The sequence below is a fragment of the Archocentrus centrarchus genome, chromosome 11, assembly GCF_007364275.1.
Source record: "Archocentrus centrarchus isolate MPI-CPG fArcCen1 chromosome 11, fArcCen1, whole genome shotgun sequence".
Taxonomy (NCBI): domain Eukaryota; kingdom Metazoa; phylum Chordata; class Actinopteri; order Cichliformes; family Cichlidae; genus Archocentrus; species Archocentrus centrarchus.
The window spans coordinates 1305522-1329638 of NC_044356.1; the positions used below are offsets into that span (position 1 = coordinate 1305522).

At 43.5% G+C, this 24117-nt stretch overlaps 1 protein-coding gene across 6 annotated transcripts in view; it reads right to left on the reverse strand.

Moving 5' to 3' along the window:
• Positions 1-24117, reverse strand: part of LOC115787836 (uncharacterized) — a 64903-nt gene that overhangs the window by 21984 nt on the left and 18802 nt on the right. For all 6 annotated transcript variants that reach the window (XM_030740577.1, XM_030740580.1, XM_030740578.1 and 3 more), the window contains 3 exons: positions 10847-10885; positions 5762-6034; positions 113-403 (listed from right to left, as the gene is read on the reverse strand). In XM_030740577.1, coding sequence (XP_030596437.1) covers positions 113-403; positions 5762-6034; positions 10847-10885 — 603 coding nt within the window. The remainder of the gene's footprint in view (positions 1-112; positions 404-5761; positions 6035-10846; positions 10886-24117) is intronic.

Consider the following 24117-nt stretch of genomic DNA (forward strand, 5'->3'; position numbering starts at 1 on the left):
TGTAATTTTGTTTCCACTGGGTAAATATTATTAAACCATAATTACACACAAAGCCACCACTTTAAAGTCTCATAATAATAAAAATACAGAAAACATTTGGTGTCATTCATACAGGTGTTTCCTGGGTGTTGTTCCTCATAAGTCACAAACTTGCTCAGCCAATCAATGCACTCATTCTCCAGGTAGCCCTTGGTGTACTCTGTCAGGACCCGGACACCATCCCACTTCCTCTTGGTGGGTTCTGCCTCCTTAATCGAGGCGACCCAGACCCCATTTTTCTCATCGAAGGACAGGAAGTCGTTTCCATCGTAGCTGTACATGTCCAAGCCACGGACATACTTGAGTGTGCCGTCAGGCTGTGTTTCACCCTCACAGCCGTGCATCCACTGAAGAACATGAAGGTCTGAAAGGCAGGAGAGTGAAATAAATAAATAAAGAACAATAAATTGGCAAATAAAAATTCAGAGGAGATGAGATGAAGTGTGTGAAGCCAGAGCACCTCATTAACAATTTTCATTTCAGTAAATATGTAAATGAGCAGGGATAACTCTGATTTCAAGTTGAACAATTTTTCTATAAAAGGATTATTTTTTGGTGTAATTCTGATCCTTTCTGCAGGGTTAGGGCTTAGTGGATCTTACCTTAGTCATTTTTTGCAAATTATTTTAAGGTCTGCATTTATGAGTAAGATTGGGCAGCAGCTGGATGGGAGTGTGGGGTCTTTGCCTGGTTTAATAAACAGGCTAATGTTAGCCTGTTAATGTTTATGTGAGTTAATTTTCGGAGATAGTGTGTGATCTTTCTGAATCTGAGTCACCATTCTGAAAAAAGCAGGTGCTAGCTCAGACCAAAATTCTTTATAAAACTCTGCTGGAAAACCATCTGGACCCAGGGCTTTATTATTCGGAAGATGCTGTAGGGCTTCATGGAATTCAGAGGTGAATTCAGAGCGCGACCTGTTCATCATTTAGATTTGGTATATTTATATTGTTAAGAAATTCTATATACAGTACCAGACAAATGGTGTGTCCAAACCTTTGACTGTATGACCAGAAGGTGCTCGGTGTTGGCTCTCACTGCGGTATTGTATCACTTCCTGTTCCTGTTTCGGAGCACAGTGTTTTGCTGTCTGTTAGCTGTTATATCTGTATAACTTGATTTATCTGGATAATAACATATTTTAGTGTAATCTTCACCTACTTTAAATAGCATACTCTTTGCTGAATCACCTGTATTCACATTACTCACTTTATTTGTTTTTAGAAATTCGCTAGCTTAGCTCAGCTAGTAGCTTAGCCCTTAGCCGACTCACTACCAGCATGGCTTCTTCTCCTGTCTCTCCTGCACTTTCCTGCTCTGGGTGTCACATGTTTAGTTACTCCTCGGCCTCCTTTAGCAGTAACGGTACTTGTAATAAATGTAGTCTGTTTGTAGCTCTGGAGGCCAGGCTTTCTGAACTGGAGACTCGGCTCCGCACCATGGAAAATCCTACATCTAGCCAGGCCCCTGTAGCGGGTGCGGACCATGGTAGCTTAGCCGCCGTTAGCTCCCCCCCAGCAGATCCCGAGCAGCAGGGAAAACAGGCCGGCTGGGTGACGGTGAGGAGGAAGCGTAGTCCTAAGCAGAAGCCCCGGGTACACCACCAACCTGTTCACATCTCTAACCGTTTTTCTCCACTCGGCGACACACCCGCCGAGGAACAAACTCTGGTTATTGGTGACTCTGTTTTGAGAAACGTGAAGCTAGAGACACCGGCGACCATAGTCAAATGTCTTCCAGGGGCCAGAGCAGGCGACATTCATGGAAATTTGAAACTGCTGGCTAAGGCTAATCGTAGATTTGGTAAGATCGTTATTCACGTCGGCAGTAATGACACCCGGTTACGCCAATCGGAGGTCACTAAAATTAATATTGACTCGGTGTGTAACTTTGCAAAAACAATGTCGGACTCTGTAGTTTTCTCTGGGCCCCTCCCCAATCAGACCAGGAGCCACATGTTTAGCCGCATGTTCTCCTTGAATCGCTGGCTGTCTGAGTGGTGTCCAAAAAATGACGTGGGCTTCATAGATAACTGGCAAAGTTTCTGGGGAAAACCTGGTCTTATTAGGAGAGACGGCATCCATCCCACTTTGGATGGAGCAGCTCTCATTTCTAGAAATCTGGCCAAATTTATTAACCCTCCTAAAAACTGACTACCCAGGGTTGAGACCAGGAAGCAGAGTTGCAGTCTTACACGCCTCTCTGCAGCTTCTCTCCTCCTGCCATCCCCCCAAAACCCCATCCCCATAGAGTCGGTGCCTGCTCCCAGACCACCAAAAACCAAAGCTAAAATCAGCAAAAAGCTATTTAAGCATAAAAATTCAAAAACAATAAATAATACAGCTTCATCAACTGCACCAAAAAATAAAACAATTAAATGTGGATTGTTAAACATTAGGTCTCTCTCTTCCAAGTCCCTATTAGTAAATGATTTAATAATTGATCAACGTATTGATTTATTCTGCCTTACAGAAACCTGGTTACAGCAGGATGAATATGTTAGTTTAAATGAATCAACACCCCCGAGTCACAGTAACTGTCAGAATGCTCGAAGCACAGGTCGAGGAGGAGGATTAGCTGCAATCTTCAATTCCAGCTTATTAATTAATCAAAGACCCAGACAAAGTTTTCATTCTTTTGAAAGCCTGACTCTTAGTCTTGTCCATCCTAATTGGGAAAATCAAAAACCTGTTTTATTTGTTATTATCTATCATCCACCTGGTCCCTACTCAGAGTTTCTGTCTGATTTCTCAGATTTTTTATCTGATTTAGTGCTCAGTTCAGATAAAATAATTATAGTGGGTGATTTTAACATCCATGTAGATGCTGAGAATGACAGCCTCAACACTGCATTTAATCTATTGTTAGATTCAATTGGCTTCACTCAAAATGTAAAGGAGCCCACCCACCACTTTAATCATACTCTGGATCTTGTCCTGACATATGGCATAGAAACTGAAGACTTAACAGTATTCCCAGAAAGCCCCCTCCTGTCTGATCATTTCTTAGTAACATTTACATTTACTTTAATGGATTACACAGCAGTGGGGAATAAGTTTTATTACAGTAGAAGTCTTTCTGAAAGTGCTGTAACTAAGTTTAAGGATCTAATTCCTTCATTGTTATGCTCTTCAGTGCCATGTGCCAACACAGTGCAGAGCAGCTACCTAAACTCTGCTCCCAGTGAGGTCGATTATCTCGTCAATAGTTTTACATCCTCACTGCGTATAACTTTGGATACTGTGGCTCCTCTGAAAAGGAAAGCTTCAAATCAGAAGTGCCTGACTCCGTGGTATAATTCACAAACGCACAGCTTAAAGCAGATAACCAGAAAGCTGGAGAGGGAATGGCGTCTCACTAAATTAGAAGATGCTCATTTAGCCTGGAAAAAGAGTTTGTTGCTCTATAAAAAAGCCCTCCGTAAAGCTAGGACATCTTACTATTCATCATTAATTGAAGAAAATAAGAACAACCCCAGGTTTGTTTTCAGCACTGTAGCCAGGCTGACAAAGAGTCAGAGCTCTGTAGAGCCGAGTATTCCTTTCACGTTAACTAGTAGTGACTTCATGGATTTCTTTACAAATAAAATTTTAGACATTCGAGAAAAAATTATTCATAACCATCTCAAAGATTATTCTTCATGTTCGGCTGCTTTCAGCACTGCTGGTATTTGTTTAGACTCTTTTGCTCCAGTTGATCTTTCAGAGTTAACTTCAATAGTTACTTCCTCCAAACCAGCAACATGTTTGTTAGATCCCATTCCTACTAGACTGTTCAAAGAAGTCTTTCCAATTATTGATGCTTCAATCTTAAAAATGATCAATCAGTCTTTATTAGTTGGCTATGTACCACAGACCTTCAAGGTGGCTGTAATTAAACCTCTGCTTAAAAAGCCATCACTTGACCCAGCTGTCTTAGCTAATTATAGGCCAATCTCCAACCTTCCTTTTCTCTCAAAGATTCTTGAAAGAGTAGTTGTAAAACAGCTAACTGATCATCTGCAGAGGAACGGTTTATTTGAAGAGTTTCAGTCAGGTTTCAGAATTCATCACAGTACAGAAACAGCATTAGTGAAGGTTACTAATGATCTTCTTAGAGCCTCTGACAGTGGACTCATCTCTGTTCTTGTCCTGTTGGACCTCAGTGCAGCTTTTGATACTGTTGACCATAACATTTTATTACAGAGATTAGAGCTTGCTATAGGTATTAAAGGTACTGCACTGCAGTGGTTTGAATCATATTTATCTCATAGACTCCAATTTGTTCATGTAAATGGGGAGTCTTCGTCACACCCTAAGGTTAATTATGGAGTTCCACAGGGTTCTGTGCTAGGACCAATTTTATTGACATTATACATGCTTCCCTTAGGCAGTATTATTAGAAAGCACTGCATCAATTTTCATTGTTATGCAGATGATACTCAGCTTTACCTATCAATGAAGCCAGATGACACACGTCAATTAATTAAACTGCAGGAATGTCTTAAAGACATTAAGGCCTGGATGACCTCTAATTTCCTGCTTCTAAATTCAGATAAAACTGAAATTCTGGTTCTCGGCCCCACAAATCTTAGAAACATGGTGTCTAACCAGATACTTACTCTGGATGGCATTACTTTGGCCTCCAGTAACACTGTGAGAAATCTTGGAGTCATTTTTGACCAGGATATGTCCTTCAATGCACATATTAAACAAATATGTAGGACCGCTTTTTTGCATTTGCACAATATTTCTAAAATTAGAAACATCCTTTCTCAGAGTGATGCTGAAAAGCTCATTCATGCATTTATTACTTCTAGGGTGGACTACTGTAATTCATTATTATCAGGCTGTCCTAAAAGCTTCCTGAAAAGCCTTCAGCTGATCCAAAATGCTGCAGCTAGAGTACTGACAGGGACTAGAAAGAGAGAGCATATTTCTCCCATATTGGCTTCTCTTCATTGGCTCCCTGTTAAATCTAGAATAGAATTTAAAATTCTTCTCCTCACATACAAGGTCTTGAAAAATCAGGCACCATCTTATCTCAAAGACCTCATAGTACCATATCACCCCAACAGAGCACTTCGCTCTCAGACTGCTGGCTTACTTGTGGTTCCTAGGATACTTAAGAGTAGAATGGGAGGCAGAGCCTTCAGCTTTCAGGCGCCTCTTCTGTGGAACCAGCTTCCAGCTTGGATTCGGGAGACAGGCTTAAAACTTTCCTTTATGATAAAGCTTATAGTTAGGGCTGGATCAGGTGACCCTGAACCATCCCTTAGTTATGCTGCTATAGGCCTAGTCTGCTGGGGGGTTCACATAATGACTGTTTCTCATTCACCTTATTTACTTTGTTTATACTCCACTCTGCATTTAATCATTAATTGATATTAATCTCTGGCTCTCTTCCACAGCATGTCTTTCTCTCCCCTCAGCCCAACCGGTCGCGGCAGATGACTGCCCCTCCCTGAGCCTGGTTCTGCTGGAGGTTTCTTCCTGTTAAAAGGGAGTTTTTCCTTTCCACTGTCGCCAAGTGCTTGCTCATAGGGGGTCGTTTTGACTGTTGGGTTTTCTCTGTATTATTGTAGGGTCTTTACCCACAATACAAAGCGCCTTGAGGCGACAGTTTGTTGTGATTTGGCGCTATATAAATAAAATTGAATTGAATTGAATTGAATTGAATGACTGGTACTGGTACTGTATGCTGAAGCATTTTTCTATAGGGGTTAGGGTTTAGTGGATCTTACCTGAGTCATTCTGCCTCATTCGCTCCATCAAGATTCCGATGTTGACCTTGAACCACTGCTCCTTGCTCTTACGGGACTGTGTGCCTCTTTCCCAGTAATCAGCAGGTAAACGCTCTCTCATCCACTCCTGCCTGGGAACTTTTACCCGTTTCTCACTGTCATAGTAGTCAATTATCCTGTCGTCCAGCAAACCCATGGCTGTGAACTGGTGGATCCCTGGGAGTCCAACAGGTTTGGAGAGTGCTGTGTAGATGTAAGTGAGTGAACGACTGTCTGAAAGGTAGGAAAACATAGAAGGATAAGACCTTCTCTCAAGCATAACATTATGACCACTGACAGGTGAAGTGAAGAACACTAATTATCTCTTCATAACACTCCTCCATGAATCACCACCTTATTGTGGTGGAGGGGTTTGTGTGTCTCAGTGATCCCAGGAGCTAGGTTGTCCAGGAGCTTTTGTCCCCTTGTAGGATTTCCCATGGAAAATTGTTCCTGAGTGAGGGGCCAGACAAAGACCAACCCTATAGGACAACCCCCTATGAAACACACATCAAAAGAACAGTTTTTCCTGACCAGTTTGTCCTGATCGGGATAGAATTTCCAGGGCTCCACCCTGGAGCCAGGACTGGGAAGGAAGCTCAAGAGAGAGAATCTGGCAGCTTCCTGTGGTGCCCAGTCTGGCACAGCCCAAAGCAGAGACAAGGGCCTGAAAGAGCTGCTTCCCTGCGCTTTTGGGCCAAAGAACAGGTCCTGACTGTTGTTGGTGCTTACGCACCAAATAACAGTTCAGATTACCCAGCTATCTTGGAGTCACCAGGCAGGGTGGACTGTGTTCTGCACCTCCATTGTTAAGGCTGCTGCAAGGAGATGCAGTTGCAAGTTGCTTGGTGCCTGTCGTGGTGGTAATGCCTGACCCAAAGGTGAAGGGAGCCACCAAGCTGAAGAAGGAGTCCTGTTAGGCTTGGTTAGCCTGTGGGACTTCAGAGACAGCTGATGGTACCGGTAGGTCAAGTAGAACACGGCTTGGGTGGTCGATCAAGCAAAAACTCAGGTGTAGGAGGAGTTTGGTGAGGCCATGGAAAAAAGACTTTTGGATGGCCTCAAAGTGATTCTGGCAAACTCAGGAGAGGGAGCAGTGCTCTACTTACACGGTATATGGTGCAGGTGGTGTTCACGGGAAGAAAGCAAGTCTGCAGAGACAGTGTGATTCTTTGGGCAATGTTCTACTGGGAGACCTTGGGTTCTGCCATCCGTGTGGATCAGTGACGTGCAGTCAGGGGAGGCAGGTGAGTCAGTGCCTCCCCTGTCATCATGACAGGTAAAATACTAACAATGATGAGAGAAAATACATTTTACCACTTGATTTTTCCATAAAACTGTCTTATAGAATTATTTCAACACTTTAATGATCAAAATTGCGGAATTTAGGCACTGCCTGTTCAAACACATGGAAGAAATACGGCGAGCCAGGACAGTGCTGTGCCTCACCTCTGGTGGTGCTGTATCACATACGATAAATGAAGCAGGCGGTTGGCGCATGCCTGTTGCTGTCTCTCTTTATATCGCCAAGATACATGTTTGCTTACACATGTGCTGCACGTGCTGATGTTCCACAGTCTGTCTAATATACTGGATGAATGTTTATTCTTTGTGATCGGTCATAAATGCACGGTGAAAATACACAGGGTGAGGCAGAGAGGGCAGTGCTGTCCCAGCAGCAGGATAGGCAAATGGACTTCATTTTCAAATAAAGGTAAGATAATACATTTTTTTTAAATTTAATTAAAAAGAAAACCCCACCCCCACCCCCAAAACAAGTTTGACCTTACAATAAATATTTTGTTTTTCTTGCCATCATTGTTGAACAGTATGGACTTGATTAAAGCATAATTAATCATTAGCATAATTCAAATTGAAATATAAGCTTCTATTTTGGGTTCATATATGTAAACTTCCAACTTCAGATGAGTCAGTGCCTCACTGCCACACATCATTGATGTGGATATTATGTTGACATGTACCACCTACCTAAAGCATTGCTGCAGACCATGTAAACCCTTTTGTGGAAACTGTATTCCCTGATGGCTGTGGCCTCTTTGGGCACCCTGCCACAGAACAAAAATGGTTCAGGAATAGTTTGAGGAACACAACAATGAGTTTCAGGTGTTGACTTGGCCTCCAAATTCCCCAGATCTCAGTCCAATCAAGCATCTGTGGGACGTGCTGGATAAGCAAGTCCAGTCATGTAAGCCCAAACTCGCAGCTTCAAGAACTTAAAGGATCTGTTGTTAACATCTTGGTGCCGACACCACAGCACACCTTCAGAGGTCTAGTGGAGTCCATGCCTCCATGGATCAGGGCTGTTCTGGCAGCAAAAGGGGGACCAACACAATATCACACTGGTCGTAAATAGCACCTCAAATTTCTCCTTTGGATATTTGTGACACCTGATATTCTCTAATTTCATCCTAAATAGACAGTACTGTCAATCTGTCCAAGAGTCTATTCAGTTTTTCTGTCTGTCTGTTTTTGTTAATGCTGTAATTAACAGCTGTTCTGGTAGAAATTTATAAAAATGCACTTACTTTTACTTGGTGAAGGACCAAGAACAACAGAAGATCCACCTGTTAAGAAACACAGTGTTAAAATATACAGATACAAAATGAGATAACTTAATACCAATCAATCTCAATAGAGGCAGTTCGAGAGAGAGAGAGCACAGAAGCTTACTTGTTGGAGGAACAAGAACAACAGAAGATCCACCTGTTAAAAAAACAGAGGTAAAGAGAGAGTTGAAATATATGGCATCAAATTTTGCATGAACATGAAAGCAAGGATCCATGCAACGTTGCATCAGCTTTTTATCAGGGTGTTGCTGGTGTGCCATGGGGGATATTTTCTTGGCACACTTCACAAAGTTGTCACAAAGCCCAGACCATCTCAAACTGGTTTCTTGAACATGGCTATGAGTTCACTGCAATCAAATGGCTTCCACAGTCACCAGAAGTCAATCCAACAGAGCTCCTTTGGGATGTGCTGGAATGGGAGATTGTCATCATGGAAGCAACCGACAAATCTGCAGCAACTGTGTGATGCTGGTCATGTCAACATAAACAAACTCTCTGAGGAATGTTTCCAACCCCTTGTTTAATCTCTGCCATGAAGTCTATGAACCAGTGCAACCTTGTACTAGCAATATGAACCTAATATGAGGAAATTGCACTACCAGAAGGAAACCTTCAGGCACTCAGGACATCTACAAGTAAGTTTGAACCCCACAAGCAAATGGGAACCATGAAGATGCCACGAGGAAAGCTGCAACTGCCAAGTACCTGCAGAGAGTACCTGCAGAGAGTAGGTGCAGAGAGTCCGTGCAGAGAGTACCTGCAGAGACTACGTGCAGAAAGCAAGTTCTGAAAAGTCAGATGAAGAAGGAGTCCTGTTAGGCTTGGTTAGCCTGTGGGACTTCAGAGACAGCTGATGGTACCGGTAGGTCAAGTGGAACACGGCTTGGGCGGTTGATCAAGCAAAAACTCAGGTGTAGTAGGAGTTTGGTGAGGCCATGGAAAAAAGACTTTTGGCCTCAAAGTGATTCTGGCAAACCATCGGGAAACTCAGGAGAGGGAGCAGTGCTCTACTTACACGGTATATGGTGCAGGTGGGGTGCACGGGATAAAGCAAGTCTGCAGAGACAATGTGATGCTTTGGGCAATGTTCTACTGGGAGACCTTGGGTTCTGCCATCCGTGTGGATCAGTGACGTGCAGTCAGGGGAGGCAGGTGAGTCAGTGCCTCCCCTGTCATCACGACAGGTAAAATACTAACAATGATGAGAGAAAATACATTTTACCACTTGATTTTTCCATAAAACTGTCTTATAGAATTATTTCAACACTTTAATGATCAAAATTGCGGAATTTAGGCACTGCCTGTTCAAACACATGGAAGAAATACGGCGAGCCAGGACAGTGCTGTGCCTCACCTCTGGTGGTGCTGTATCACATACGATAATGAAGCAGGCGGTTGGCGCATGCCCGTTGCTGTCTCTCTTTATATCACCAAGATACATGTTTGCTTACACTTGTGCTGCACGTGCTGATGTTCCACAGTCTGTCTAATATACTGAATGAATGTTTATTCTTTGTGATCGGTCATAAATGCACGGTGAAAATACACAGGGTGAGGCAGAGAGGGCAGTGCTGTCCCAGCAGCAGGATAGGCAAATGGACTTCATTTTCAAATAAAGGTAAGATAATACTTTTTATTAAAATTTATTTAAAAAGAGAACCCCCCCCCCAAAAAAAACAAAAAAAAACAAGTTTGACCTTACAATAAATATTTTGTTTTTCTTGCCATCATTGTTGAACAGTATGGACTTGATTAAAGCATAATTAATCATTAGCATAATTCAAATTGAAATATAAGCTTCTATTTTGGGTTCATATATGTAAACTTCCAACTTCAGATGAGTCAGTGCCTCACTGCCACACATCATTGATGTGGATATTATGTTGACATGTACCACCTACCTAAAGCATTGCTGCAGACCATGTAAACACTTTTGTGGAAACTGTATTCCCTGATGGCTGTGGCCTCTTTGGGCACCCTGCCACAGAACAAAAATGGTTCAGGAATAGTTTGAGGAACACAACAATGAGTTTCAGGTGTTGACTTGGCCTCCAAATTCCCCAGATCTCAGTCCAATCAAGCATCTGTGGGACGTGCTGGATAAGCAAGTCCAGTCATGTAAGCCCAAACTCGCAGCTTCAAGAACTTAAAGGATCTGTTGTTAACATCTTGGTGCCGACACCACAGCACACCTTCAGAGGTCTAGTGGAGTCCATGCCTCCATGGATCAGGGCTGTTCTGGCAGCAAAAGGGGGACCAACACAATATCACACTGGTGGTTAATAGCACCTCAGATTTCTCCTTTGGATATTTGTGACATCTGATATTCTCTAATTTCATCCTAAATAGACAGTACTGTCAATCTGTCCAAGAGTCTATTCAGTTTTTCTGTCTGTCTGTTTTTGTTAATGCTGTAATTAACAGCTGTTCTGGTAGAAATTTATAAAAATGCACTTACTTTTACTTGGTGAAGGAACAAGAACAACAGAAGATCCACCTGTTAAGAAACACAGTGTTAAAATATACAGATACAAAATGAGATAACTTAATACCAATCAATCTCAATAGAGGCAGTTCGAGAGAGAGAGAGCACATAAGCTTACTTTTTGTAGGAACAAGAACAACAGAAGATCCACCTGTTAAAAAAACAGAGGTAAAGAGAGAGTTGAAATATATGGCATCAAATATTGCATGAACATGAAAGCAAGGATCCATCCAACGTTGCATCAGCTTTTTATCAGGGTGTTGCTGGTGTGCCATAGGGGATATTTTCTTGGCACACTTCACAAAGTTGTCACAAAGCCCAGACCATCTCAAACTGGTTTCTTGAACATGGCTATGAGTTCACTGCAATCAAATGGCTTCCACAGTCACCAGAAGTCAATCCAACAGAGCTCCTTTGGGATGTGCTGGAATGGGAGATTGTCATCATGGAAGCAACCGACAAATCTGCAGCAACTGTGTGCCTGGTCATGTCAACATAAACAAACTCTGAGGAATGTTTCCAACCCCTTGTTTAATCTCTGCCATGAAGTCTATGAACCAGTGCAACCTTGTACTAGCAATATGAACCTAATATGAGGAAACTGCACTACCAGAAGGAAACCTTCAGGCACTGGGGACATCTACAAGTAACTTTGAACCCCACAAGCAAATGGGAACCATGAAGATGCCACGAGGAAAGCTGCAACTGCCAAGTACCTGCAGAGAGTAGGTGCAGAAAGCAAGTTCTGAAAAGTCAGCTGAATGGGAAGGACAAGATTTGGGCAGTCAGGGCCTCTACCCTGCCAGTCATCAGATACCACCAGATATACAAATGCATGTGTGTGTGTGTGTGTGATGCACAATCAAACACACTGAAGCCACTGCTCTTCTAACGTGGAGCTAGTGACTATAAAATGTAGACCTTTCTATCTGCCTAGTGAATTTTCTGTCATCCTCATCACAGCAGTGTATATCCTGCCCAGTGCAAATGCCAGAGAAGCCCTAAATGTTCTCCACCACTCCATCAGTGAACTGCAATCTGCACATCCAGAGCGAGTTTTCATTGTGGCTGGAGACCTCAGTCAGACCAGGATGAAAACTGTACTCCCTCACTTCCACCAGTATGTGAAATCTGCAACACACTGGATCAGGCTTACTGCAACATCAAAGAGACAGCACCCCACCCCCACCTGGGCTCCTCTGACCATAGATATACATACATTGAAGGGGTGGCCTGTTGCTGTGACATGTCAGCGTGTTCGCCATATTGGACGTGGCAGATCTGCGCTGAAAACGAAGTGAATGGACTGAACTTCATAAAGTGCCTTTCTACAAAGTTCTTCAAGTTAATGCGTCTTATTCACACATTCAAATATGCACTAATATATACTGGGAAACTGACAGGTACCAAAAATAACTTTCTCTGATAATCCAAGCATGATTAGGGTACACCATCAAACCAGTGTGTGTATTTCTAATGTTTTTATGAGTGTTTACAGCTTCCGATGATAAATGTCTACAATAACCAGATCCTGACATGTAGATACAACATATGTGGGTTTTCTGAACTTAAAACAAGCATTTTTATATTCAGTGATATTTTATCAATTTAAGGATTATTAATGACATAAAGACAAAAGAAATTCCATGTATGTCCTGGCTGCTAGCATCTTGCACCCTGCTGTTATGTGCTGGATTGTCTCAGGGGCATCTCTGCACAGCCTGCACCTGGGGTCTTGCCTGGTGCAGTAGACCCCAACCTCTGTCAATCTTGTGCTCAGAGCTCGTTCCTGTGCTGCCATGATTAGTGCCTCTGTGCTGTCTGTCAGTCCAGCTTTGTCCAGTCATTGGTAGGATTTTTCAATATCAGCCACTTCTTCTATCTGCAGGTGGTACATGCCGTGCAGAGGCCTGTCCTTCCATGACTTCTTAGGACTTACCTTACTCTCTGCAGGTACTTGGAAGTTGCAGCTTTCCTAGCGGCCACTTCATTGTTCCCATTTGCCTGTGGGATCTCAAGGTACTTGTAGCTATCTTTGATGTCTGCAATGTTGCCTTCTGGTAGTGCAATCCCCTCAGTTCTGACTACTTTTTCTCTCCTAGTTACCATCTGACTACACTTCTCCAGTCTGAATGACATTCTGATATTGCTGTAGATCCTGGTGGTGTGGATCAGTGACTTGATGTCTCGTTCACTCTTAGCGTACAGCTTGATGTCATCCATGTAGAGGAGGTTGCTGATATTTGTTCCATTCTGGTATCCGTAGCAAGTCTTGTTGATGACCTGGCTGAGGGGATTCAGGCCTATGCAGAACAACAGTGGGGACAGAGCCTCTCCTTGGTAAATCCTGCACTTGATGTTGACTTGTGCACTTGGCTTGAAGTTGGCCTATAGTGTTGTTCTCCCACTTAGTTCTTGCCCGGTTGATCTTATATAGTTCTAGGCATTCCAGGATCCATGTGTGCAGCATCGAGTCATAGGCTTTCTGGTAGTCAATCCAGGCGGGGCACAGGTTGGCCAGTCTGGTCTTACAGTCTCGAGTGACTGCTTCATCTACCAGTAGCTGATGTTTTGCTCCCCTGGTCCTCTGCCAATTCCTTTCTGGGCCCCGCTCATGTATTGTGCCACGTGCCTGCGCATCCCTGACAGGAATTTTCATGTTGTGCTGAGGCAGGTTATGGGCTGAAAGTTGGATGGGACTGGTCCCTTCTGGGGGTCCTTGGGGATCAGGCCCGTCCAGCCTTCAGTCAGCTATTCTGAGTGTGTCTTAGCCCCTAGCAGCTGGTTCATTTGTGTTGCCAGGTGCTTGTGGATTGCAGTTAGCTTCTTTAGTCATTAGGTGTGTATCATGTTAGGGCCTGGTGTTGTCCAGATCTTCCAGAAGTGGCCAAAGTACTGAAGTTCTGTGCTTAAGTAGAAGTACATGTACTTGTGTTAAAAACTACTCTGGTAAAAGTTAAAGTACTGGTTCAACTTCTGTACTTAAATAAAAGTAAAAAAGTACCGGCTCTGAAATCTACTCGAAGTAAGGAAGTAAAAATAGCTCTATGGAGGACGTTTCTACCTGTTTCTTACATCTTTCTCCATCTGAGTGAAGTTATCGCTCATTCTTTGCTCTCCCTGAAATACAGCAGCTGTTCTTTTAGCTAGAAGACACACTGTGTGACAAATTGCACACACTTTTTGTGCTTTATGTTTTCTGTCACTCATTTTCCTCACAGTTCCGGCGTGCAGCTTCTATGTAAAGTGCAACTTCCTCCAGCCTTGTTGGGGGTGCTTTTCTCATATTGTTCCCCTGCCACTGAGAGTACACCTTGGATGGTTCGGTGGAGAACATCTGGTTTATTCTTCTGGCTTCTATCTGTCTCGTATACCTTTTCGGGCAACTAGCCAAGGTTGTGAGTCTTTGCTTGGCAGTTTCTAAGGCCTCAGGTATGGACAGCCTGTTGTGTAGTTCAGTGACGTGCGGTGAGGGTCGTGACTGGTGAGGCACTGACGTCATCACATCAGATTTACAAACATATAGCTTATTCACCATTTGATTGGCAACAGTTGTTTTGTTTAACATTAACATAGTCTGAAGCAAAGCTTTTAGCTCCGGTGTTGGTCTTCCTTTAATTATTATCTTCTGCTTCGATTGAAAGTCCAGTTTAGAAAATTCTTTCAGTTGAGTTATGTAATCTTCCATGTTGAACATAAGGCCAAGCAACAGGAAAAACTAACTGGCCTTGCTAACTGTTTATGGTAGCTTGCCGCCGAGGAGTCGTAGAGTCCCTGGGATCACCAGCGCCCCCTACCATGAGGCACGAGAACTGCGTGCCTCACCTAGTGTCTCTTCGCAGCAGTTTCATGATCGCTCAACACAAGAATGCATTACACACATACAGTTGTTAATGAAAAAAACAAAAAAAAAAAACTGTGCATTATATACACCAGCTAAAATATAGAAATTTAGTTCATATAGTAAAAGTGTTAGAACATTTTAATAGCCACATGCAAAGGGAAAGTAATCCGGTCTCACTGCATAGCATGCCAGCACAGTTAGTAGTCATTGGCAATGACTATACTGAGCCGCACCACGGATTGCGCAATCCGTGGTGCGGCCCGCCGGGCTGGTGCCTCACCGTTCGTCTCTTAGTATTTGACCGGCAAATGCGAAAATTCAGCGATTTTGAAAAAACTAATCTAAAAATGGTGTAGTTAAATGGAAAAGAACTTTAAAATACAAATCACTGAATGAATATAACCATTTAATTTATTCTCTGGAGCTTGAAAAAGGCGACTGGACTTCTTTTTGTTTCTTGAAGACGTTTCACCTCTCATCCGAAAGGCTTCTTCAGTTCTCAACCAAATGGTGGAGAGACCCAGGTATTTAAACCCCTGTGGGCGTAGTCCCCTGGAGGTGGTTATGACCCTCTATTGATCATGTGCGTGAACACATGTGCCCAGGTGTGAAGGGGGCGTGGGTCATATTTAATCAGTGGTTTCAGTTGAAACCAATTTAGGACTCCGCTCCATTGTTTCCTGTGGCCTATTGAGGTCACTGGAACAAAGGTGTGAATGGGGGTTGAGACGTCTGGGAAGGGAGCTCAGGACAGCACTGTAAGCGGGGGAAAGTTGGTGACGTAATCCACCTCCTCTGTTCAATGATGGTTGTTCACAGTGGACATAGATGGCTTCTTTCACTCCTCTTTCAAACCATCTGTTTTCCTTGTCCAAAATGTGAACATTGGCATCCTCAAAAGAGTGCCCTTTTTCCTTCAGATGCAGATGTACTGCTGAATCTTGTCCTGTCGAGGTGGCTCTTCTATGTTGTGCCATTCGTTTGTGAAGAGGCTGTTTGGTTTCACCAATGTAGAGGTCCGAGCACTCTTCACTGCACTGAACAGCATACACTACATCGCTGATCTTGTGTTTGGCGGGTTTGTCCTTGGGATGAACCAGTTTTTGTCTTAGGGTGTGACTTGGTTTGAAGTATACTGAGATGTCATGCTTGGAGAAAATTCTTCTGAGTTTCTCTGACAAGCCCGACACATATGGGATGACAATGTTGTTCCTCTTGTCCTTCCTATTCTCTGTAGTTTGTGTTTGGCCTTCATTCCTGTGCATCTTAGCTGATTTGATGAAGGCCCAGTTGGGGTAACCGCATGTTTTGAGGGCTTTCTTAATGTGTGTGTGTTCCTTATGCTTCCCTTCTGCCTTAGAGGGAACACTTTCCGCACGGTGTTGTAGGGTCCTGATCACCCCAAGTTTGTGTTCCAGAGGGTGGTGGGAGTCAAAGAGGAGATACTGGTCTGTGTGTGTGGGCTTCCGGTAAACTTCAATGTTGAGGCTTCCATCTTCCTCGATAAGCACCGCACAGTCCAGGAATGGTAACTTGTTATCTCTGGTGTCCTCCCTGGTAAAACGTATGTATTTATCCACTGAGTTGATGTGACGAGTGAAGGCTTCTACTTCATGGGTTTTGATTTTGACCCAGGTGTCATCTACATATCTGTACCAGTGGCTAGGTGCCATCCCTTTGAAAGAACCAAGAGCTTTACTTTCCACTTCCTCCATGTAAAGGTTGGCTACAATGGGAGACACTGGGGAGCCCATGGCACATCCATGCTTCTGTCTGTAGAATCCATCATTGTATTTAAAATATGTTGTGGTAAGGCAGAGATCTAAAAGTGCACAAATCTGATCTGGGGTGAGGCTGGTTCTGTTCAGTAAGGAATCGTCTTCCTGTAGTCGTCTTCTGACGGTCTCCACTGCCTCAGTTGTGGGTATGCAAGTGAAAAGTGAAACCACATCAAAGGACACCATGGTTTCATCTGGATCCAGTACAAGATTCTGGACCTTGTTAGTAAAATCTGTAGAGTTTTCAATGTGGTGGGGTGTGATGCCAACAAGCGGTGATAAGATGGTGGCGAGGTGTTTGGAAATGTTGTAGGTGACCGAGTTTATACTGCTGATAATGGGTCGAAGTGGGACTCCTTCTTTGTGGATCTTTGGGAGTCCATAAATGCATGGAGTGGCTTCTCCAGGGTACAGGCGGTAGTAAGTGGGGCGGTCAATGGCTTTTTCCTTTTCAAGTTGTTGCAGGCAGCAAACAACTTTTTTCTTGTAGTTGCTTGTGGGATCACGTCTCAAGACCTCATAAGTATTGTTGTCACTGAGGAGTGTAGTAATTTTGTTGTGGTAATCCGATGAATTCAGCACAACCGTGCACCTCCCCTTGTCGGCTGGCAGTATGGTGATGTTTTGATCCTTGCTTAGGGCTGTGATGGCCTTCTTCTCCTGAATGGTGAGGTTGGATGGAGGAAGTCTTGCACTGGAGAGAGTGGCTGAAACTTTCATCCTGATCTGTTCTGCTACAGGATGAGAAAGTTTGTTATTTCTTATAGCGGTTTCTGTTGCTGTGATGAGGTCTACTATAGGAAGCTGTTGTGGGGCTATGGCAAAGTTGAGTCCTTTGGCTAGCACATTTTCTTCTGGTTTGGTGAGGACCCTGTCTGATAGGTTCTTCACCCACTTTCCTTGGTTTCCATTGCTTATCGTGTCGTCCTGTTTGTTAACAGATGAATGGTATGCCTTGGTTTGCAGAGTTTGAAATTTATGTAGTTGTCTTTCCTTGCCTTTGATGTGTTGTGCGAGCTGGGCTTTGTCCACAAATGTAGAAACTTCTTCTGCGATGGTGTGAGGTAAGAGTGATGAGAGTTTCTGCTGAGTCTGGTGGATTTTGTTCTGGAGTGCATCTATGGTGAAATGGACCTGTCTTATCCTTTCACTCAAAAGGTGGTTCTGTGCTCTCCATAGAATTTGGTCAGCTCTATGTCCTTTTACTGTGGACCCAAGTGCTAGCCAAAGGACTCAACTTTGCCATAGCCCCACAACAGCTTCCTATAGTAGACCTCATCACAGCAACAGAAACCGCTATAAGAAATAACAAACTTTCTCATCCTGTAGCAGAACAGATCAGGATGAAAGTTTCAGCCACTCTCTCCAGTGCAAGACTTCCTCCATCCAACCTCACCATTCAGGAGAAGAAGGCCATCACAGCCCTAAGCAAGGATCAAAACATCACCATACTGCCAGCCGACAAGGGGAGGTGCACGGTTGTGCTGAATTCATCGGATTACCACAACAAAATTACTACACTCCTCAGTGACAACAATACTTATGAGGTCTTGAGACGTGATCCCACAAGCAACTACAAGAAAAAAGTTGTTTGCTGCCTGCAACAACTTGAAAAGGAAAAAGCCATTGACCGCCCCACTTACTACCGCCTGTACCCTGGAGAAGCCACTCCATGCATTTATGGACTCCCAAAGATCCACAAAGAAGGAGTCCCACTTCGACCCATTATCAGCAGTATAAACTCGGTCACCTACAACATTTCCAAACACCTCGCCACCATCTTATCACCGCTTGTTGGCATCACACCCCACCACATTGAAAACTCTACAGATTTTACTAACAAGGTCCAGAATCTTGTACTGGATCCAGATGAAACCATGGTGTCCTTTGATGTGGTTTCACTTTTCACTTGCATACCCACAACTGAGGCAGTGGAGACCGTCAGAAGACGACTACAGGAAGACGATTCCTTACTGAACAGAACCAGCCTCACCCCAGATCAGATTTGTGCACTTTTAGATCTCTGCCTTACCACAACATATTTTAAATACAATGATGGATTCTACAGACAGAAGCATGGATGTGCCATGGGCTCCCCAGTGTCTCCCATTGTAGCCAACCTTTACATGGAGGAAGTGGAAAGTAAAGCTCTTGGTTCTTTCAAAGGGATGGCACCTAGCCACTGGTACAGATATGTAGATGACACCTGGGTCAAAATCAAAACCCATGAAGTAGAAGCCTTCACTCGTCACATCAACTCAGTGGATAAATACATACGTTTTACCAGGGAGGACACCAGAGATAACAAGTTACCATTCCTGGACTGTGCGGTGCTTATCGAGGAAGATGGAAGCCTCAACATTGAAGTTTACCGGAAGCCCACACACACAGACCAGTATCTCCTCTTTGACTCCCACCACCCTCTGGAACACAAACTTGGGGTGATCAGGACCCTACAACACCGTGCGGAAAGTGTTCCCTCTAAGGCAGAAGGGAAGCATAAGGAACACACACACATTAAGAAAGCCCTCAAAACATGCGGTTACCCCAACTGGGCCTTCATCAAATCAGCTAAGATGCACAGGAATGAAGGCCAAACACAAACTACAGAGAATAGGAAGGACAAGAGGAACAACATTGTCATCCCATATGTGTCGGGCTTGTCAGAGAAACTCAGAAGAATTTTCTCCAAGCATGACATCTCAGTATACTTCAAACCAAGTCACACCCTAAGACAAAAACTGGTTCATCCCAAGGACAAACCCGCCAAACACAAGATCAGCGATGTAGTGTATGCTGTTCAGTGCAGTGAAGAGTGCTCGGACCTCTACATTGGTGAAACCAAACAGCCTCTTCACAAACGAATGGCACAACATAGAAGAGCCACCTCGACAGGACAAGATTCAGCAGTACATCTGCATCTGAAGGAAAAAGGGCACTCTTTTGAGGATGCCAATGTTCACATTTTGGACAAGGAAAACAGATGGTTTGAAAGAGGAGTGAAAGAAGCCATCTATGTCCACTGTGAACAACCATCATTGAACAGAGGAGGTGGATTACGTCACCAACTTTCCCCCGCTTACAGTGCTGTCCTGAGCTCCCTTCCCAGACGTCTCAACCCCCATTCACACCTTTGTTCCAGTGACCTCAATAGGCCACAGGAAACAATGGAGCGGAGTCCTCCATTAAATATGACCCACGCCCCCTTCACACCTGGGCACATGTGTTCACGCACATGATCAATAGAGGGTCATAACCACCTCCAGGGGACTACGCCCACAGGGGTTTAAATACCTGGGTCTCTCCACCATTTGGTTGAGAACTGAAGAAGCCTTTCGGATGAGAGGTGAAACGTCTTCAAGAAACAAAAAGAAGTCCAGTCGCCTTTTTCAAGCTCCAGAGACTACTATGACCTGGATGACTGAGAATCTACACAGACATTTAATTTATTTTTTAATTTTATATTTCCACGATGACAGGTGAGGCCGTGCCTCACCTGCCTCCCCTGACTGCACGTCACTGGTGTAGTTGTGGTAGGCATAAGTAGACACAAGATGAGAACTGGGAGATGCGAGTGCAGCACTACGGACTATATATATATATATATATATATATATATATATATATATATATATATATATATATATATATATATATATATATTTGTACTCTGCACTACACTGTATGACTGCTGCTGTTCCTCCAAAAAGAATCTGAGCCTATAGCAACGCAATTTTATTCTAATGCGCACTGTATGCTGTAATTTTGAATGACAAAGTCTGTCTATGTCTATGAATTTCAGGGCCTGAATATATTAATAATGGATTCTGAATTCAAACATGGGTCCAAAAAAGATAAAAAAACAACAGAAGTTTGACAAAAACAATAATAAGTTTCTTACCCCAATTAATGCTCACATTCGATGCCTCATGAATAACTTCACAGCTGTATGCAGACAGGTCAGACCTTAAAACCTCCACCTGGTCTCTTCTCTGGAAGGTGTCGTCTTCATTTTGACGAACTCCTGAGCTCATCAGGCCGTCCTCTCCAGCTAGGACACTCTCATTCTTCTTGATCCTCAGGACGATGTCTGCCGGGTAGAAGCCTGTGGCGAGGCACGTCAGCCTGACGTTTGTGTCCTCCATGGAGTTCTTTGCCAACAGGTACACCTCAGGTGGAGCTGGAAAGAGAAAATGTGAAGAGCTCAACACACAACAACTATCTCTGTACCTAGACTGAATCAATCACAACTATTACTGAAAACAGACACACTGCTGACACTAAAACCAGCAACACATTTCTAATGACACATTCCAAACCCTGTTTTATGGACAAGCATTTCAAGTAAAAATATTACTGGATATTACAGGTTACAAGTCAAGTATTCTTTAAAGATAACCCCAAAGAGCTGTGGCAGACTTGTGACATGCTAGAATTTAGTTTAGTTTTTGAGTTCTACACAAAAGTGTTTAGCATCTGTAGTCTCTGAGTTTTGCACGTGTCTGCTGTTTCTTCAGCAGCATCTGATCACACCGCCAGGGTACCGATGGACGATGATGTCGGGCCAATCAAAGAACTTTATAGCTCATTTTCTCACTGATGCATGAAATTCTTGCCATGCTATCGTTTTGTGTTGCATGGTGTGCATGGGCACACACACACACAGGTTTGTGCCTGGACTTCTGCATGGTTTGAAATCAGAGTAGGTGTGTGTGTGTGTGTGTGTGTGTGTGTGTGTGTGTGTGTGTGTGTGTGTGTGTGAGAGAGAGAATGGTTATATTACAGTGACATTACATAGAGTGACCAAGCACTTGGAAAGGCACTCGTTCATTTATCTCCTCTTTGTAATTTTGTTTCCACTGGGTAAATATTATTAAACCATAATTACACACAAAGCCACCACTTTAAAGTCTCATAATAATAAAAATACAGAAAACATTTGGTGTCATTCATACAGGTGTTTCCTGGGTGTTGTTCCTCATAAGTCACAAACTTGCTCAGCCAATCAATGCACTCATTCTCCAGGTAGCCCTTGGTGTACTCTGTCAGGACCCGGACACCATCCCACTTCCTCTTGGTGGGTTCTGCCTCCTTAATCGAGGCGACCCAGACCCCATTTTTCTCATCGAAGGACAGGAAGTCGTTTCCATCGTAGCTGTACATGTCCAAGCCACGGACATACTTGAGTGTGCCGTCAGGCTGTGTTTCACCCTCACAGCCGTGCATCCACTGAAGAACATGAAGGTCTGAAAGGCAGGAGAGTGAAATAAATAAATAAAGAACAATAAATTGGCAAATAAAAATTCAGAGGAGATGAGATGAAGTGTGTGAAGCCAGAGCACCTCATTAACAATTTTCATTTCAGTAAATATGTAAATGAGCAGGGATAACTCTGATTTCAAGTTGAACAATTTTTCTATAAAAGGATTATTTTTTGGTGTAATTCTGATCCTTTCTGCAGGGTTAGGGCTTAGTGGATCTTACCTTAGTCATTTTTTGCAAATTATTTTAAGGTCTGCATTTATGAGTAAGATTGGGCAGCAGCTGGATGGGAGTGTGGGGTCTTTGCCTGGTTTAATAAACAGGCTAATGTTAGCCTGTTAATGTTTATGTGAGTTAATTTTCGGAGATAGTGTGTGATCTTTCTGAATCTGAGTCACCATTCTGAAAAAAGCAGGTGCTAGCTCAGACCAAAATTCTTTATAAAACTCTGCTGGAAAACCATCTGGACCCAGGGCTTTATTATTCGGAAGATGCTGTAGGGCTTCATGGAATTCAGAGGTGAATTCAGAGCGCGACCTGTTCATCATTTAGATTTGGTATATTTATATTGTTAAGAAATTCTATATACAGTACCAGACAAATGGTGTGTCCAAACCTTTGACTGTATGACCAGAAGGTGCTCGGTGTTGGCTCTCACTGCGGTATTGTATCACTTCCTGTTCCTGTTTCGGAGCACAGTGTTTTGCTGTCTGTTAGCTGTTATATCTGTATAACTCGATTTATCTGGATAATAACATATTTTAGTGTAATCTTCACCTACTTTAAATAGCATACTCTTTGCTGAATCACCTGTATTCACATTACTCACTTTATTTGTTTTTAGAAATTCGCTAGCTTAGCTCAGCTAGTAGCTTAGCCCTTAGCCGACTCACTACCAGCATGGCTTCTTCTCCTGTCTCTCCTGCACTTTCCTGCTCTGGGTGTCACATGTTTAGTTACTCCTCGGCCTCCTTTAGCAGTAACGGTACTTGTAATAAATGTAGTCTGTTTGTAGCTCTGGAGGCCAGGCTTTCTGAACTGGAGACTCGGCTCCGCACCCTGGAAAATCCTACATCTAGCCAGGCCCCTGTAGCGGGTGCGGACCATGGTAGCTTAGCCGCCGTTAGCTCCCCCCCAGCAGATCCCGAGCAGCAGGGAAAACAGGCCGGCTGGGTGACGGTGAGGAGGAAGCATAGTCCTAAGCAGAAGCCCCGGGTACACCACCAACCTGTTCACATCTCTAACCGTTTTTCTCCACTCGGCGACACACCCGCCGAGGAACAAACTCTGGTTATTGGTGACTCTGTTTTGAGAAATGTGAAGCTAGAGACACCGGCGACCATAGTCAGATGTCTTCCAGGGGCCAGAGCAGGCGACATTCATGGAAATTTGAAACTGCTGGCTAAGGCTAATCGTAGATTTGGTAAGATCGTTATTCACGTCGGCAGTAATGACACCCGGTTACGCCAATCGGAGGTCACTAAAATTAATATTGACTCGGTGTGTAACTTTGCAAAAACAATGTCGGACTCTGTAGTTTTCTCTGGGCCCCTCCCCAATCAGACCAGGAGCCACATGTTTAGCCGCATGTTCTCCTTGAATCGCTGGCTGTCTGAGTGGTGTCCAAAAAATGACGTGGGCTTCATAGATAACTGGCAAAGTTTCTGGGGAAAACCTGGTCTTATTAGGAGAGACGGCATCCATCCCACTTTGGATGGAGCAGCTCTCATTTCTAGAAATCTGGCCAAATTTATTAACCCTCCTAAAAACTGACTACCCAGGGTTGAGACCAGGAAGCAGAGTTGCAGTCTTACACGCCTCTCTGCAGCTTCTCTCCTCCTGCCCTCCCCCCAAAACCCCCTCCCCATAGAGTCGGTGCCTGCTCCCAGACCACCAAAAACCAAAGCTAAAATCAGCAAAAAGCTATTTAAGCATAAAAATTCAAAAACAATAAATAATACAGCTTCATCAACTGCACCAAAGAATAAAACAATTAAATGTGGATTGTTAAACATTAGGTCTCTCTCTTCCAAGTCCCTATTAGTAAATGATTTAATAATTGATCAACGTATTGATTTATTCTGCCTTACAGAAACCTGGTTACAGCAGGATGAATATGTTAGTTTAAATGAATCAACACCCCCGAGTCACAGTAACTGTCAGAATGCTCGAAGCACAGGTCGAGGAGGAGGATTAGCTGCAATCTTCAATTCCAGCTTATTAATTAATCAAAGACCCAGACAAAGTTTTCATTCTTTTGAAAGCCTGACTCTGTCTTGTCCATCCTAATTGGGAAAATCAAAAACCTGTTTTATTTGTTATTATCTATCATCCACCTGGTCCTTACTCAGAGTTTCTGT